The sequence below is a fragment of the Erithacus rubecula genome (genome assembly GCF_903797595.1).
Source record: "Erithacus rubecula genome assembly, chromosome: 10".
NCBI classification, from domain to species: Eukaryota; Metazoa; Chordata; class Aves; order Passeriformes; family Muscicapidae; genus Erithacus; species Erithacus rubecula.
The window spans coordinates 26,860,927-26,877,703 of NC_136662.1; the positions used below are offsets into that span (position 1 = coordinate 26,860,927).

A 16,777-nucleotide genomic window follows, 5' to 3' on the forward strand; every position below is an offset into this window, starting at 1 on the left:
CTGGGATTTGGGGCTGGATTTGGGGACATTTTGGCCATGTCCCACCTCAGCACAGATGCTGATGCAGCCAGGGTGGGGTCAGGCTGTGAGACCTCATCTCCATCCATGGGTAGATGAGGTTAGAACATCCCTCACTCCGAATCCCTCAGATTTTGGGGATTCAGGGGAGAGAACCAACCATCTCAACACACATTTTGGGAAGGATTCCTGCCCTTTCATCACTTCCAGGCAGCTCAGCAACACCCCCAGAATGGAGACCCACAGGGGCTCGGGATTTGACTCCCCATCTCCTCCCCAAACCATCTCAGGAATTCCATCCCTTTTCAGAGACATAATCCCACTGCTCAGCCCCAGAGCAGCCACACCAGGATCCTCTGGAGCTGGGATTTGAAAAGAAAGGGGAGAAACACTCCCCCCAAAACCACCACCATCACTTTTCACATCACTCTGGTCACAGCTCAGAAAGCGCAGGGGAAGCAACAAGGCCATCATCTCGGACAGGTCAAAATAAACTCATCATCATCATCATCATCATCATCATCATCATCAAAGCCCCCTCCCCCCATCCCAAATAATGCAAAAAAAAAAAAAAAAAAAAGAAGGTTCATTTCTGGGTCTCAACGTTAAGAAACATAAAGTGTTAGACTGTACCTATTAATGCTCACTATTCCAACCATTTTTTTTCTTTTTAAAGTTTTACAAAATGAATTACCGTCACTTTTTTAAACATAGTGTAAGAAGAAATGAGTGTGCACAACTCTACACTTTTCTAGCATTCTTGAACTAATTCACAAATGCGAGAAAATGGGAAAAAATAAAACCAAACCATGGGAAAAAAACAAACAAACAAAAAAAGGAGGATGAATGTAGGTAGTTTGATGTTATAAACTATACAGGAATGAAGCGCTTGTTGCCACAGAAAGAACAGGGATGGGACCTTCCCCCTGTTCAATTTTGCGTGCTAAGAGGGTCATTTTTTATTCTTTTATTATAAACACTATTAAATTCCGACTGCGTTTTTGGTTTTTTTTTTTCTCCTTTATCTGAATATACAAGAACATTCATTATCAAATGTTCGTTATCATCAATACTACAAAGAACGAGACACAAATCGCAAGAAACAATGGAAAATGTTAATAAAGCTGAAAGAATCGTCGAGTTTTTTTTTGTGATTTTTTTTTTAATTTTTTTTTTTTTTGAGTTTCTGCAGGTTTTTTTTTTTTTTTTTTTGTTTTTTTTTTGTTTTTTTTTTTTTTTGTTTTTTTTTTTTTTTTTTTGGTATCGAAGTCAGGTTTTTCTGGGCAGAAAAATAATAATAAAAAATAAAGAAGAAGAAAAAGAAAAAAAACCCACAACACTTGGGGGCTGGAGCAGGGGAGGAGAAACAGGGAGAAGAAACAAAACTCAAAAAATTTAGGAAAAAAAAAAAAAAAAAGCAAAGGAAAAGGCAAGCAAGCAGCTACGCCAACACAAACTGGAGGGACCAAGTGGGGAACCCAGGAGGGGATTTGCAAAGTACCGTGGAGGAGCAAGGAGAGAGGGCCCAGCCTGGGCAGCAGGAGCAGCAGGAGCAGCAGGAGCAGCAGGAGCAGAGGGCAGGGCAGCCCCAGTGTGGCTCAGAATGCCGTGGTTTCAGCTCATTCCCAGGGGTTTCAAGGACAGTGGCATTCCCATAGGCATGGCACTGCTGCTGCTCAGGACAAGAGGCCTGACCCAGTCCTGTGTCCCTGGAACGCTCAGCCTGAATGGGATCAGGTAAAACAAGCTGGAAGGGGACAAATGGCAGCACTGAGGGAGGCCATGGGAAGAGGAGAGTGGGAAGGTGGGCAGCATCTCACCACTGTCCTTACAGGAAAATCTTCTCCATGCCCTTTACACACAGCTGGGAGGCCGCTTGTGCCACATCCTGCTCTGCCACAGGGTCCCCACTCCTGGCATGGATGCCAAAGGAGCAGAAGTGTCACTGCTGGGCACAAGGTGACAGCTTCAGCCACAGCACCACTGTACCCTGCATGCCAAGGAACTCTAATTTTTCCAGCAGAAGGGTGGAAATATTTTTGGCAGAGCTCTAATTTACAATGGGTTCTGCTTAATGCTGCTCTGTGCTGGCAGCTCCCACCTCCAGACCAGCTCGAGCAGGGTGGGCACGGACATTCAACAGTGTGAGGCACTGATCCCAAGGGATCCTGGGATCCATCACGAGGTGCCAGACATCCTGCACCCACACCAGTCCCCACCACACCCAGGGTCCTGATGCAGGCTGGCTCAGCCTCCTCGTGCCCACGGAAAGAACCGATGGCCAGGAGTCCCACCCTGGCACGCTCAGCCCGCTGCCCAGGGAAACTGGTGCTGCCTCTTCCTGCTCTTCCACGACAGCCACGTCCTCCCAGCACCAGCCTGAAGGGGCAGGATCAAGCCTTGCTTGCCAGCCACCACTGCCTGTCCCAACAGTGGACCAGAAAAGCTGGGCAGAAAGTCCCATGAGTTCTTCCATGGCCACTGCCCAGGTGACTCCTGGGGTGAAACCAGCAGCTTCAGCACACAAACATCCCCCAGTGGGGCAGCCACCCGTCCTACAGAGCAAACCCGTGGGGTGAAGCACTACCAAAAACACCCAAGACACCCCAGTGCTTCCAGCCCCTGGCATTCTGCTGCCCATCCCTCACTGCTGGCTTGGCAGGGCTTTGGGAATGCAGAGGGTGGCACAAACCTCTGTGGGGAACCCAGCTCCTCCTGGAAACAGGAGCCAACACCCCATGAGAAGCAGAACTCCAGCACCAGCCTCTCCAGGTGCTGTCAGAGAAGCGCTGGTGTCCCATCAGCCGTCCATGCCTGATCCCACACAGCTCCGTGGAGGTGTCAGCACCTCTGTTGTCAGTGATGGCTGCTTCTCACCTGCCTCTGCCTCCTTCCTTCCCTCCTCTTCTCCCCTCCAGCAAAGGCAGGCAGGACAGCAAGGTTTCACAGCTCATCCAGATCACAGCAGCCAGTGGGAGGGATGCTTGGCCGAGGAGGGCTGGCACTGGGAAGTTTCCCCAAGGCTGGGAATGGGAACGGTACCTTTTGGGAAGTGAGGGGGAGCACGCTGGCTCCTTCTAGGTGCACGGGGGCTGTGCCACCTGCCCTGTCCCTGTCCACAAGGGACGTGCAGAGAGCAGCGGGAGCAGATTCCCTGCGGTGGCAATTCCCTACGGAGAGGTAGCGTGAAAGGAAGGGGGCAGGGGGGCTGCCTGCTGGCAAGGGAAATGTGACTGAGGTACATTTGTAGCTCCTCAAAAAGACACCCAGCGTGAGGCTGTACACTGCTCTGGGGCTGGCTTGTGTGGTGGTGGTGGATTTTTGCTTTTCCTCCTTAAAATCCTTCTACCTTGGGTGGGAAGCGGGGAGGGGAAGGGAATGGTGTTGTGGGGGGTGGCGGGGAGGGGGAGAGCGGCTTCTACCCAGAAAAGAAAGGGAAGAGAGTATAAAGAAGTGTCCAGATTGGCTGAAAAAAGCATCCCGACGAAGAGAAGAGAAGAGAAGGAGTCTTCTTGTGTGTGCTGATTGGGTTCACCTCCAGTCTGACTGCTGCGGTGTTAGGAGAGGCCCCCTCCCCTCCCGCCCCGCCGGGGCCGGCTCAGCCAGGGATGCAATTTGCTGGGAGATCAGTTGGAGGTATCAGAGTGAACGCTGCCAGGGCCTTCTGTGGGGGAGGTCACCGACGATGGGGTAGTAGCGTCTTGCCAACCTCCATTAGCCTGAAGGAAGGGACACCAGGGACATCAGTCAAGGCACACACAGCCCTAGCCAAGGCACCCACCCACCTCAGACCCCCCGCTTCTCCCACAGCTGGGACAAGTGCAATAGGCAAAGATGTCCCCTCTGACTCCCCCACCCCACCCCAGACCACAGGGCTCCATCAGTGATACAGGGCAGAAACATTTCCATTGAAAACAGATTTTGATAAACTGCAAGTGCTCACATAAAGCCCATCCCTTAAAAAAAAAAACAAAACGTATTTCTCCAGAATCCTGAGCTCTGGTTGTTTGGGACTTTTTAACCCCTGACTATGACCCTTCCTCATATGGCAGAAAGAAAATAGCAAACACCTCACTCCAGGACCAGCAGCCTGAATGTTATCTGGACCCAAATGGTGTGAACATGCAGAACAAACAATGGGTCCCATGGAACTGCTGAGCAGCACTGTGTCCCCCAAAAAAGCTCCACATCCCCACTTCACTGAGGGAAACCAAACCACAGCACAACGGAGGTGCCACCACTATATCCCATCCGGGGCTCATGCAGCAAACCATGGCAGACACCTTGTTTCTTCTCCCAAAACCAGCTGCAGAGCCAATTCTGCAGGCGCTCAAGAGCCGAGCTGCCCGAGGGCCCGGCTGCCGCGGGCAGGAGCCGGCAGCGTGCAGAAGCTGCTCCTCTGCGGCTGCCATCCCCTTCAGAGAGGAGCAGATGTCTCACCCAGCCTCCTCTGCCTGCACTGACATTGATTCAGTGCTTGGCTAATTAATCCTTCCCAAGCACTGCCCAAGCTCCAGTTGGCAGCAGTGGCTGTCCCGCTTCAGACAGGCGCGGGCTGCTTTGCCCACTCTGGCTGCCTGTCCCACTGCATCACCCAGTGCTGGCCCTGCCAGCTGGGACCCTGCACACCCCAGAGGGCTGAGGGCAGGAAAACTCCCCACCCCGAAGTGCTGCTGCCCAGCTCCCACCTGCCTGAGAGGCTGCTGTGATGGGAGCACAGAGGTTACAGCCACAAGAATATGTTTGAGGAGTCAGACCAGCTCACAGCGGGACAAAGCAAACAAGACAAGAGGTGTGTGCACACCGTGTGCTCTTCCACACATGCACAGGAGCAGAGGGGTTCAGGCAACAGCAAGGAAAGCAGGAATCATGAGCTTAGCTTGCTCACAGGTTAGCAAACTCCACGCTGCTCCACCTTGGGTGCAAGCGTGACACCAGACCATGCACGAGCATCACCAGCCCCGTGTGCCCCATGCCCACTGCCCCCACAGCCAGGCCCTGACCCACCATCCCTGCGCTCCAGAGATGCAATATCCACCCTTACACATCTTGGACTGCTGCAAGAGGCAGCAATTACTGTAGATTATCAGCCCGACAATGACAGGCCGCGTAAAGAGAGACACAGAGCCAACTCCGCCGCCCCGAGACTGGCATATTCAAGTACACTTAGGACATTAATAGCAATTTACGTGCCATCAGTGAGAGAGAACCACAATAGCTGTGCTGGCAGCCTCTTATTACCAAGCCTGTTATTTGTTGGAGTTACAAGCTATAATCACAACAGAAACTTTCAAAACCCTTATCTTCCGTGACGCACCAAATCTATTTCAGAGCCGTAATTGCTATGTCACCGGAGAGTTTGCTGCTTAATGCACTCAGATGCCATTTAGTGTTTGCAGGGTCGTTACGGCGAGCAGGAGGGGGGAGAGCAGCGGGGGCTGCATGGAGCAGGGCTCTGGCCCTATTGTGCTCAACTATTTTTAGTCAGGTTTTTGCCTGCCAGCCACAGGAGCAATCGAGCGGCGCCTCCGTGTTCAGCACTGTGCTCCCCAAAATCCTTGGAAGGTACTGGGAATGGACTGGGAATGCGCCTTCCTGTGCTTCAGGAATTTGTGTGGTTGAACAAAATCTTGGTCACATCCAGTGGGAAGTCAAGGGAATGTTGGGGAGAGGCCAATAGGGTCTTGGGAAGGCCATAAATGGAAAGGAGGATCCATGGTTGGCTATGGCATCCTGACACATCCTTTGGTGTGGAGAAGTCCTCCATGAGGTAGCTGCATCCTTCCTCAGGCAGACTGCATGCAGGCACCATCCCCACTCATCCTGGAGTTCACTCCATCCTGCATGGATAAAGTCACACATGGAATTCATCCAATTCCACCTAGATGGCTCTACCTCCTCCAAGCAAGGAGTTCCCCTGGGGTTTGACTGCAGTACATCACTTGGGATCTCCCTCAAAGACAAGGGAGTCTGTTGAGGAGGCTGCTGCTCCTTGCACATGGCTGTGACTTCTTCAGGAGGGGCAGATGCCAAAGACACAGCAGTGGTCTCCAGGACCTCTCTTCAGATGTCACCTTCTGGTGCCAAAGCACAGCAAAGCCTTGGTGACTGTCCAAGTCTGGAGCCCCAGTGAAAGATTGCTGAAGCAACTGGTTTTGGTGCCCATTTCCACAGGTCTCAGCATTTTTGTCACCTCCAGCCAGTCTGGCTGGCTCCCTGCCCGGGCCTCCTACGTGGGGCTGGGAGATGACTCTGCCAATTGTTAAAGGCACCTTCTGCTCAACACAGAGGCAGTCCCAGCACTCCACCTCCTGTGACCAAATCCTGTCCCACACCAACACGGGCACAGGGAGTCAGGTCACCTCCAAACACACCAGGTACTGGCCAGTCTGACAGAGCAGCCTCAAAGCTTTTTCATCAGGGCCTCCTTACAATATGCACTGAAGGTCTTATCACACATCAGAGAATCCAGCCTTGTCAGGCACCTCTGGCCATCACAACACACCAAGGCACTCCTTATGGACAGAGCTTGTGCACTGAAGCCCTGCCAGACCAACTTCCACTCCCCAGCTGGTGGCCATGACCACAAACCAAAACCTGACCATGATGTTGAACTGAAGCTGGCTGAGGAACAGAACAAAAACTTTTTTCCCAAGTATCGACTTTTTAGAACAAAAGATCTCAGGTAAAGTAAGGAGCTCTCAGCTTCTTCCTGTACTCCAAAAGGGGTGGCTCACAGCCCAAACATCCTGAAAAGAGGGGAGGTCCCTGCTTCTTTTCAGTGTGACCCAAGGACAGCTTCTGTCTCCACTACCCCTTCATTGTCAGAGTGTGCTGTCCCCACCTGTGAGGGAGCAGGCTCTGCTCTCGCCCTGTCTCAGCCATGGCCGTGGGTCACAGTGCTGGTGATGGCTGGGACACTGCCCATTATCCTGCTAACGATGCAGAACCCACTCCAGCCCCTCCTGCCCTGCAGAGCAGCCTGTCAGCCACAGCAGCAGAGCCACGCAGGCAACTGGGCTTTGGGCAGATCCCTCTTCTCAGCTGTCACGACTTAGAGGCGTTTAAAAATTCATCCTCCATCAAGGAAGGCAAACTCCGAGCGCTGTCTCCCCTGCCAAGGTTTCCAGCAGTGGAGCTGGGCAACCTGCTGCTGACTTCCTGGTGCTGACGGGCTCCAGGGATGACTTAACCTCAGCCCCGTGCAGACATCACTGTGACAGGGCTCCTGACTGGGTTTCGGCTCATCTCCTTCCAGCAGCTCACGGGGACGCCCGGGTGATGTGGGGACGGCAGATTTCTGTGTCACTATCAGCTCTGCTCCGCGTTCCGCTGCCCCTCCTCGGCATGGAAGGGTTCAGGGAAAGGCAGGGAAGCCTTCCCTGCCTGTTGGAGACAGTCACCCTGACTGCACTGAGGAGTTCCCCAGCATTAATGCTTCCAAAAGGACAGCCACACTTCAGGGTGGACAAATTGGGATCCATCAAGGGACCTCGCTGGATGGGAAGACATTAAGTGACAATCAGGCTGGAGCACACTGACTGGGACACAAAGGAAACAAATAGGCAATCCACAAGGTGCTTCCTAAACTGTCTGCTCAGCTCTGGACTCCCTGCCTCATTCTCCATGCTTACCACAGCTTTATGGGGAATTGAGGAGTCACCCACACAGTGCAGTCCCTTTGCCAACCTGCCCCTCTCTTGAAAACATACAATATGGGTCAGTTTGGGCTCCTGCCCTCCCTGAAAACCAGCCTGAGAAGACATCAGGCCAGACATATCAGGTCCCTGTTTGGGATGCACGAAGCCCCTGCCACTCTCTGTTCACCAGTTCTCATTGCTACTCATGGGAACATTGGTTCTCCCACAGAGAACCAGAGGCAGAAACACCAACTCAGCTCTCCTCATCCTATTCAGCTTTTGAGTTTTCACTCTCTCTTCCTTCTCCCGTCCCTGCCTCATAATCCCCGGCAGCAAACCCCCCCCCGCCAAATTTTGGCTTAACGCAGCCCACTGTTATTTTCCAAGCCAACTGCAACTGTAATCAGCTCAGCCTCTTTCCTTGGGGGTATTTTAATTTATACAAAAGTATCATCTCTTATCATGATCAGCCTGCGATTCATTTACTCTCCAAGTATTAAAAAGCCAGAAAGGGAATAAATTCAGCGCATGGAGAAATTAATGCGGAACGATAGGCTCTTTCATGTGGCATTTCCAAGTGCCGTTTTTGCAAGGGGCTTATGTAATGAGACATAATTATCTGCACATGTTCAATTACATTACTTCACAAATCCTCCCTGCCTCTGCCTCCTGACGTCAAGCCGCCCACTAAGCCCCGGCACCCGCGGGAGAGGGGAGCAGAGCCCCCCGTCCCAGGGCACTGCACGCTGGTGGTGGCCGTGCTGCAGGATGGTCACAGGCCAGGTGACCAATGGCCCAGTGGGCTGGAGGGTGATGGGGCTGGTTGCTGCACCGTGCTGGGCTGCAGGACCACCATCCCACCCAGAGGATCATCACCTCTCCGACCAGTTCCCAACTGCTGTTCCAACCATCAGCACCCCCATGTCCAGGGCCAGCTGCCTCCTCCTCTGTGCCACCCTGGACACTGCTGCCACCACCCACCCAGCACTCACAGCCTCCTTTTCCAGGCTGCCCTCCTCTCCCAGCTTGCTGTCACCGCCGCTGAGATGGCGGACGATTGATCTGAGAAATGAAGTTGGATTGCTGTCCCGAATCTACACTGGGTTCTCCTTGTGTGTGTCTGATCGATTTCCCCCTGTGCGACACAGCTTGTCGCTACGAATTTTCATGCTAGTCAGAACCCGCCAGCGCACCCAAGAACAAGGAGAAGATGCTCCAGAGACCGCCCTCCCCCTCGCATCCTCCCCCAGCCCGCTCGGGCAAGGTTTCCTTGGCTCGACGTTGGTTGGCTCTGCGGTTTTCCCTCATTCACTCGCGCCCCCATCGCCGCCGCGCTCTCGGACGGGATGTTTTAATCCAGGACGGTGCCACCGTGACGGAGGCCGGGATGTTGGCGGTGACATTCCCCACCGTGGTGACACGAGGTGTCACCTGTTTAGCGGCTCCTCCCGGCCGAGCGCGCGTGGCCGCAGGTGCCGGGCGAACGCTGATGGGCTGTGACAGTCCGAGACGCCAGCTGCCTGCACGCAGCCTGCCCTGGTGCCACTTTTTTTGTGGGCAAAGCTGCGCCGCTGGCGTGACCGACACAGAAGCAATGAACTAGGTGACCGTAAAAGCAAAGACAAGTCCTACTAAGTGGCATTCTGAGCCCTATGGCTTCGAAATAATTGGTAGCGAGAGAAAACAAAAATGAAAAAAAACCCCAAAAGACCAGATCCCAAGCCTGTTTTTTTCCTTACACTGATGCCCTGCGGACTATACATCTGACTTGCCGCGAGTCCGTCACTGTATCCTCCTGTCTGGCTGATAACATGGCGAAGGGTATCCACCTAAACAAACCAACAACAACAAAGACACAAATTAGAGGGAAGGAAAGGTTAGTGGCCAAAGCTGCTTCTGTTCGTCTTTAGCAAGATAAAAGCAAACAAACAGTAATAGCAATAATCATGGCCATCATCGTAATAAAAATAGTAATAAAAATAAAGGTGCATATTTGAAGAGGGATGAAAGAGAGCCGCAGTTGGTCTTGTGAAGAGAGATGAGCCAGAGGACTTCTCCTGCCTCCCTTGCCATCCTCTGCCCGCCCCAGCAGCTCTGTCACACTCTCCTCGGTCCCATGTCCTTTGACAAAAAGAGTGGGGAGGGAGAAGAGTGTGACAAGTGAGGGTGGCATCTCCTGGAGCACTCTGCTGCAGCCATCTCCACCATGGTACTCAAGGACCCACCTTCCTACCCCGACCCCTTCCACCCCTGACCCCAAACACAGCTCACAGCAGCAGGAGGAGATCTTTGGAGCTGGCTGAGCGCCTTCACTGCAGAGGGCCCACAAAGGAAACATACCTACCATGGCAAAGGCACCAGCAGCTGTCTTCTGGGTGCCCTGTTCCTCTCCCCACACCCCAGCCCCAGCCCCAGCGGTGGCACACGTGGTGAGCACGTCTCACTGCCCGTGGATGGTGTGTGCTCCACCTGCAGCCCCCGGGGGAGCAGCCTTGGCTCTAGAGAGCTCTCCTTGCCCAGTGCAGAAGTATCAGAGTGGCTGTCGTCTCTCAGCACAGAACAGAGCCTTAGGTGCCAGGGAGGGGACTCATGGCATAGCTGGACATTGGATGGGAGATCTGAGTGAGGTTGTGGCTATTTTAAATTCTTTTTTTGCCCCAATAATGGGTTGACGTCTCAGCAATGCTGCTCAAAGCTCCCTTGCTCTCTCCTCCTGGGTAGGTACAGGGGTGGTGTGAATGCCTGTGCTTTGGGGAGGTGGGGAGATGATCAAGGGTGTCTTTTAATTAAAAAAAAATAAACTAAAAAAAAATTATCTCTATATTTGAACGTTTATTGCCTTTCAGCAGACACCTGGTTTGGCATCAAAGGAGTGAATGGAAGCCTAGTAAAACGAGACACAGTCCAAACATCTGGCCCATACCCTTGGAAGAATAAAGCAAACAGAACCTAAACCTGAGCTGCTTTTGTTTGACTTTGTGCCTATTCTTCTACACCTTCTCTCCTCCTAGTATGACTATCAAGCCAGAGCCAAATGCATTCACAAAGTGTGGGCAAGTCTCCTCAAGACCATGGTTGTTGATTTGGTTGGGTGCTTGGTTTTGGTTTCTTTTTGGATTGTTTTTTGGTTAGGTTTATTTTGTTTGTTTTCTTTTTTTAGGTGGTTGTTCCCGTTGCTTTTTTTTTTTTTTTTTTTTGGTTGGTTGGTTGGTTTTTCGGTCTGGTTTGCCTTTTTTCAAGTGTTGGTCAGTTGATTTGTGCTGGTTGAGATTTGCTCTTTTCAGACAGGAGGGAGAAGTGCCAATACAATCAAAGGCTCCTCCAACACTAATGCATTCACTGGCAGTACATTGGATGGGTCCCTACCTGTGACTGCACGTTGGCTCCAACCTGGGCCCCTTGGTAAGAATCCCCATTGAGAGACTGCACGCTCATGAACAAATCTCCAGAGTTTGACATGTTAAAAGAACTGGAAGAACCTGGAAAGGAAAGAGTGAGGCACCTGAATCACAGAAAGGAAAAAGATCCAACCCATGACTCTCAGCCAAGAGGAAGGAACAACATGCAAAGCAACCACAAAAACAAAACACACAGTCAGGTTAGTAGTATGAAAAACAGAGCAAGCGAAAAAAAAAAAGGATGCACTCTTGAGGTTATTCAAAGCCACATGTTGTTACAGCTCAATGCCAAGAACATTCTTCAACAGCTCCTCAGCTGGAGGAAGGATTCTTCATGCTTTTGACTGGGACAAACAAAACACAGCCTGGAGGACTCGGACGGCGTTGGAATCCTTCAGATAGCTCTGAAGGATCTTGGTTGTTGGAGGTGTCCACCCATCAGACTGCACTGGAGACCAGAATTACCCAGACAAGCCCTGCTACCAAGAGCAGAAGCCTTTGCAGCAGGCAAGCCAAGCCCATGCTGAGAAGCTCAGAGCAGGAGGGGTAATTCTAGCCCATAGTGCTCCCTGCAGGGTGAGACATCCAGAGCCCATCCAACCCCACGGCTGGAGCTCTGGCTGAGCCACAGGGGGCTCTGCAAGGGGGCAGTGCATGGGGTTTGCCTTCAGGACATCAGGGACCCATCACTGGTGGGAACAGCAGAACACCAGGAGCAAAGGCTCACAAAAACGTGAAGGCACCTGGGTTAGACTCCCAGTGCCCATCAGGCTGGCAAAAGTCTTTCACTGTGATGGCCCATGAGAGAACACAAGGGTGTCTCAGCCCTCCTGGGTCATCTGCCCCAGAAGAACAAGCTCTGTAAAGCAAATTCCCCACTGCATGCACCAGTCGTCAATGTTATGATAAAAAAATTATAACAGTGAAGACAACTGGGTGGGATCAGGAGAAAAAAAACCTCAATGAAAAGAAAAAATAAATCCCGCCTTTGCAGAAATAAAAGCTTTATGCCTCCATCTTTGAGATATCTGAGCACCTCCTCAACCACTTAACAGAGGAAACAAACCCATTATGTAACTGGAAGGCAGTGAAGGCAGCAAGGGGGTTAAAAATAAATAAAAGGTTTTATGGGATTATTTCAGAATTTATCGTGCAGATCAGCGCGTTAAGTGTGAGACAGCTCAACGTGCAAGGTTTAGTTATACATGACGTTAGCCTTGGAAAGGAGAGACTTCAGGGGCCCAGGTCAGCTATGCTTTCAGCTCCAGTCCCAAATATACTCTCATCATCTACACTGCCATTTCCAGCTTGGAAGACTGGCAACCACAGTCCTGGTGGAATTGCCCAACTATGGCTCATTCGTACGCTCTGAGGAATGCCTGGCAATCCCCCTCCCTTTGCTGGAGAGGGGAGAAACACAACAGCTGTGCCCTGCAGGTGGACCAGGAAGGCTCCTCTGAAAGAGGCAAAGGTCAGGGAGCAGCAGGTCTATGCTGGAGACTCCATGTTCACCACCTTCTCTGCTGCTCTCTTAGAGACTTGGCCCTTTTGCCAGGTGCTGGCAGTGCTCAGAATCAAAGGAAAGCAGAAACAGCATTGCTAGATGCAACACCCAAGACAGCCAAGAGAAAGACTCATCTTGAGCACAGTGAGATCAGGACCCTCCCTCCCACCGTGCCTGCAAAGAGTGAAGCCAGGAATAGCTCATTGTCTGTGCTCACTGTCAACCTGCCCAGCCTGTTCCAGAGAGCAATCCCACAGCGCTGCGTGAAATAAGCGGGACTAGTCAGGAGGCAGCTGTAACCAGCACCTCCTCTGCTCGGCTGGCAAAGGGCTCCTGTCACTTCCACACCTCTCAGCTTACTTGCTATTTTAAAGGCAAAAAACCTAGAGAAATGAGCTGGCAGACTGGGGCCAGCCCACTCTGATAGTGCTCAACTTTAAGTGGGAAGATAGGCACGTTTCACACACACAAAGACATTTCTGACCCCATTTTCTGAGTGATTGCCTTGACCACCTTAATCAAAGCACAGTAATGCAGCTTTGTACTCCCACAGTGGCTGAGAACCAAAATACTCTGCAGCTACCACTCAAAGAAGCAGAGAATATTTCCCTCCTCTTCTGAGGTGAGCAGAAATCTTTGAGATCACACAAATAATCAGTGGCAGAGCTGGAAAGGGGACTCTGGAATCCCTAAGCACCTGGCATGGCACTGCTATCACTCTGCCCCCAGCTGAGCAACATTTCATCCCACCTTCCCCTACCAAAAGAAAATTATAACAACAATAACAAATAAAAATGCCATAAACTTAACTGATATTTTATAGAAACTTAACAAACCTGGCCATAAAATTGAGACTGGGAGGGAGGAAATAAAAATAAACAAACAGCCACAAACTCCAGTTCTGAAGAGCGACGGTGTCTCGGAAATCATGAGGAACGCTGGAAATGTCACTTACAAGATATACACTGCTATTGGCAAGGGGTGTTTTTACAATATATGTGCATATCTAAACAGTAAATATGTCTTGCTGCTGATGTGGATGCAGAGATAAATATGCGCATACCAATGGCCCTGCACGTATGGATGCATTTGGATCAGAGTAATTGCACAGCCCTCTGCACCACCACTGCTCACCCAAAAATTACTGTGACCCAAAGCCTCAGAGGCACAACTAGGAGGGGCTGATGCACCCAGCTGGGAGAGGGGCCAGCCCTGAAAGAGCCCTGAAAATTTAGACTCAGCTATCCTCTGCAAAGATCCAGGAAAATACAAGTCCTTCTACTAGAGGAGGCTCCATTGTAAATCTAACCTGTCCCTCTGCAAGGCTCTTTTCCTGAATGCACCAGTGGCTTTTGGTGGTTGTGATTTGGTCTGGGGTTCCTCAGGAATTGAGAGGTTGTGAATGAGAGAAGCTCATCTTTGAGCTTGTGAGCCCAGGAGGAAAGCACTCTTATCTTGGTGTGGAATTATTGTGGGTAGACAGAAAAACCTATCAGAAAACCCATGACTTGTACAGTGTGGAAGAGCGCTTCATCTTCAGAATCCAGACATCTTTTTAAAGCCAAGACCTATCCTCACTATTCCTTGGTGTTGAGTTTCTATCAGGGCAGCTTCAGAAAGAGTGCTGGAAATGTCTGAGCAAACTCTGGCAGTCAGATCTTACCTTGGGTGAAAGCCTACACCAAAATAATGCTCTCTAAGAGATTTTTTCCATCCCTAACACCTCTGATGAGCAAAGTCCACATCAATTTTGCTTCCATTTCAAAAATCTTCATAAATTTGACTGCTGGTGTATCTTGCACCACTTTTCCAGCTCTTCAGAGAGCTTCTTCCTCCAGTTTCTCCAATTTCTTCTGTGTTCTGACAGTCTCAGCTTCCACCTCCAATTTTCCAGGACCTCCACTAAGTACTTTTCTCTAAAATATCTGGTAATTCAAATGGTGCCACAAGCAAACAAAGAAACAGGGTAATGATGTTCACTGGAGATGAAATCAAGCCATCCTCATCTGCTGCCTCATCCCACCTACCATCAACAAGAGAGATCTAGCACACTGAACCTCTGAAGTGACTCTGGTCATGTCTACAGGATTCCTAGTTGAAGCCAACAGCAATGACACGCATTGAGAGCATAAAATTTATGCCTCCTGTGACTTTTTGTGGTGTCTTTACTGTGGCCAAAATGAGGGAACAATGTGGTGATGGATTATGTAGCTCCTTAGCTGGACAAGAGGTCCAAAAGCCAGGGATGATCCAGCAGGACATTTGTTCTTTTTCACTTGCCAAACAACACTGAGGACAATGAAGCCATGACCAGAGCAGTCTCTGCTGAAGCAGAGTCCTCTCCAGTGGTGTGTGGACACAAATGGAGGAAGGTAGAGAAAACACCTGTGCCTGATGAAGTACATTTCCAGGCAACAGCTTCACAAGAAGATTTTTACAAAACAGAAGGGTGAGCAGGTAAAAAAAAACAGCTCAGGATAATTTTGGCTACTCTGTATTCAAGATTTCACTGGATGCCATCACCTGTGGCTGGCAAAAGCATCTGCCCACATAAACCCAGCCTTCATATGCCATGTGGTTTCTGTGCTGAGACTGTCCAGGAAATAAAAGTGAGGATGGGGAGTTGTTAGCCCAAATGAGCCAGACTTCTCAGCTTATTTGAACATCTGGCTGCTAAAGGCCAATGGCACGTATTGGGGATGAAAAGGTGTTTGACATTCAGGCCTGGGTGACTGAGGATGGGGGACCCTGCTCTGAATGTGCCAGATGGCCAGACAGATGCAATCCTTGCCCTTGTCAATGTGTGGCCAATCTCTTTGACTGACTGTAGCCATTCAGTGATCTCCAGTAACATGGGCATCAATGAGAGAACAGATGGGCCTGTGTAGCCACAGCAGAAATGAATTTAGCTCCTGTCCCAGGTCCCACTGCATCCAGTTCCACCTCCTCTTCCAACAGCACAGCCCTCCAGGGATTACACTGCTGGTCATTTCTTTCTCATGACCTGTCCTCTGCTTACTTTCTTTCCACATGCCCCATAATGTATTTAAACCAGAAAGTCCTATCTTTGTTCAGCTACTTCCTCACCAAAGTCTCAGCCAATGATCTGGGAACAGAAAGAAGTCCACAGTGTAACAGAGAGGCATTGGCCATCTTGGTTCTTCACCTCCTCATTGGCTTCCAAGATCCTCCCTGGAGAATTCAGCACATCTGATGGCTCATAGTCTTGGACACAATTGTCCAATCTTCCTCAGACAGGTATTTCAGTACCAGCATGTACAGGTGTGCTTCTTGCTGCTGGGACCTACAGGACCTTGAAGCAGGGGAGATCACATGATGTCCTCAGGATGTGTCTTTGTCCCAGAATGTGACAATGCAGGGATGCTCACCTGAGCTGTTACATCCCTGTGGTTCGGCTGAGAGGATCTCAAAAGTCAGGAGATAAAAATCTCACACAATTCCAGCTGTCTTCTCAGGAGAGGGCCTACAAGGACACCCACACCCACCACCTCTGCAAGCTGACCTAGAGCAACTGGGGCCTCCCTGCTGCTCTGTCACTGTTGCAGCACTACAGGCAGGGTGTTGGACCTGGGCCAGGTTAGGAACACTTTATTTCCAGGCAGAAGAAGGATCTCTGTGCCCTGAAAGCTCCCCTCACACTGCTTTAACACCACTGACACTTCAGGCACGTGAAAAGAGGTCAATGACTCCAGACTGCAGACAAGTGAGCCACAAAGAGGACCCAAGAGCTCAGGTTTTCCCTGTTAATAACAGGACTGTTTGTCCTTTCTTGAAAGCACAGTGTTATCCAGGGATTATCTCAGCTGTTTACTGCAGGGCACCAGCCAATTTATCTCTGAAACAACCGTGTAACTGCCTGTGGGGAGGCAGAGGAAACAGCCTTGCTCTGGAGCACTATTTAACTGGCCAGGCACTGAGGAAATGCTTATTCTCCTAGGTGCAGCCCAGATCCACACCCACTCAGGCAATTTGAAGCTGTTCCCTTGCTATTCCAGACCGAGAAACAGGAAAAGAAGGAGAGCTGCATCTCTTTGGTCCAGACTGTGTGGGATGCAGGACAGCATCTTGGGCAGCAGGCCTCTCTCTCAACACACACTATTCTGCCTCTCCAGCAGAATTCCCTCCAGCCTTTTCTACAGGGGGTGTTAACAGCAGGAGAGCCCACCTGACCAGGTATTTTGTGTCAGCTCTGGAAA

At 50.8% G+C, this 16,777-nt stretch overlaps 1 protein-coding gene across 2 annotated transcripts in view; it reads right to left on the minus strand.

The window, feature by feature from the left end:
* Positions 1 to 970: 970 nt before the first annotated feature.
* PBX1 (PBX homeobox 1) overlaps positions 971 to 16,777 on the minus strand; it is a 125,185-nt gene continuing 109,378 nt past the window's right edge. The window contains exons 7-9 of one of the 2 annotated variants that reach the window (XM_079313398.1): positions 11,025 to 11,137; positions 9,398 to 9,487; positions 971 to 3,737 (exon numbers count right to left, since the gene is read on the minus strand). In XM_079313398.1, coding sequence (XP_079169524.1) covers positions 3,645 to 3,737; positions 9,398 to 9,487; positions 11,025 to 11,137 — 296 coding nt within the window. In that variant the 3' untranslated portion in view covers positions 971 to 3,644. The remainder of the gene's footprint in view (positions 3,738 to 9,397; positions 9,488 to 11,024; positions 11,138 to 16,777) is intronic. The other variant, XM_079313399.1, reaches the window with a different exon arrangement.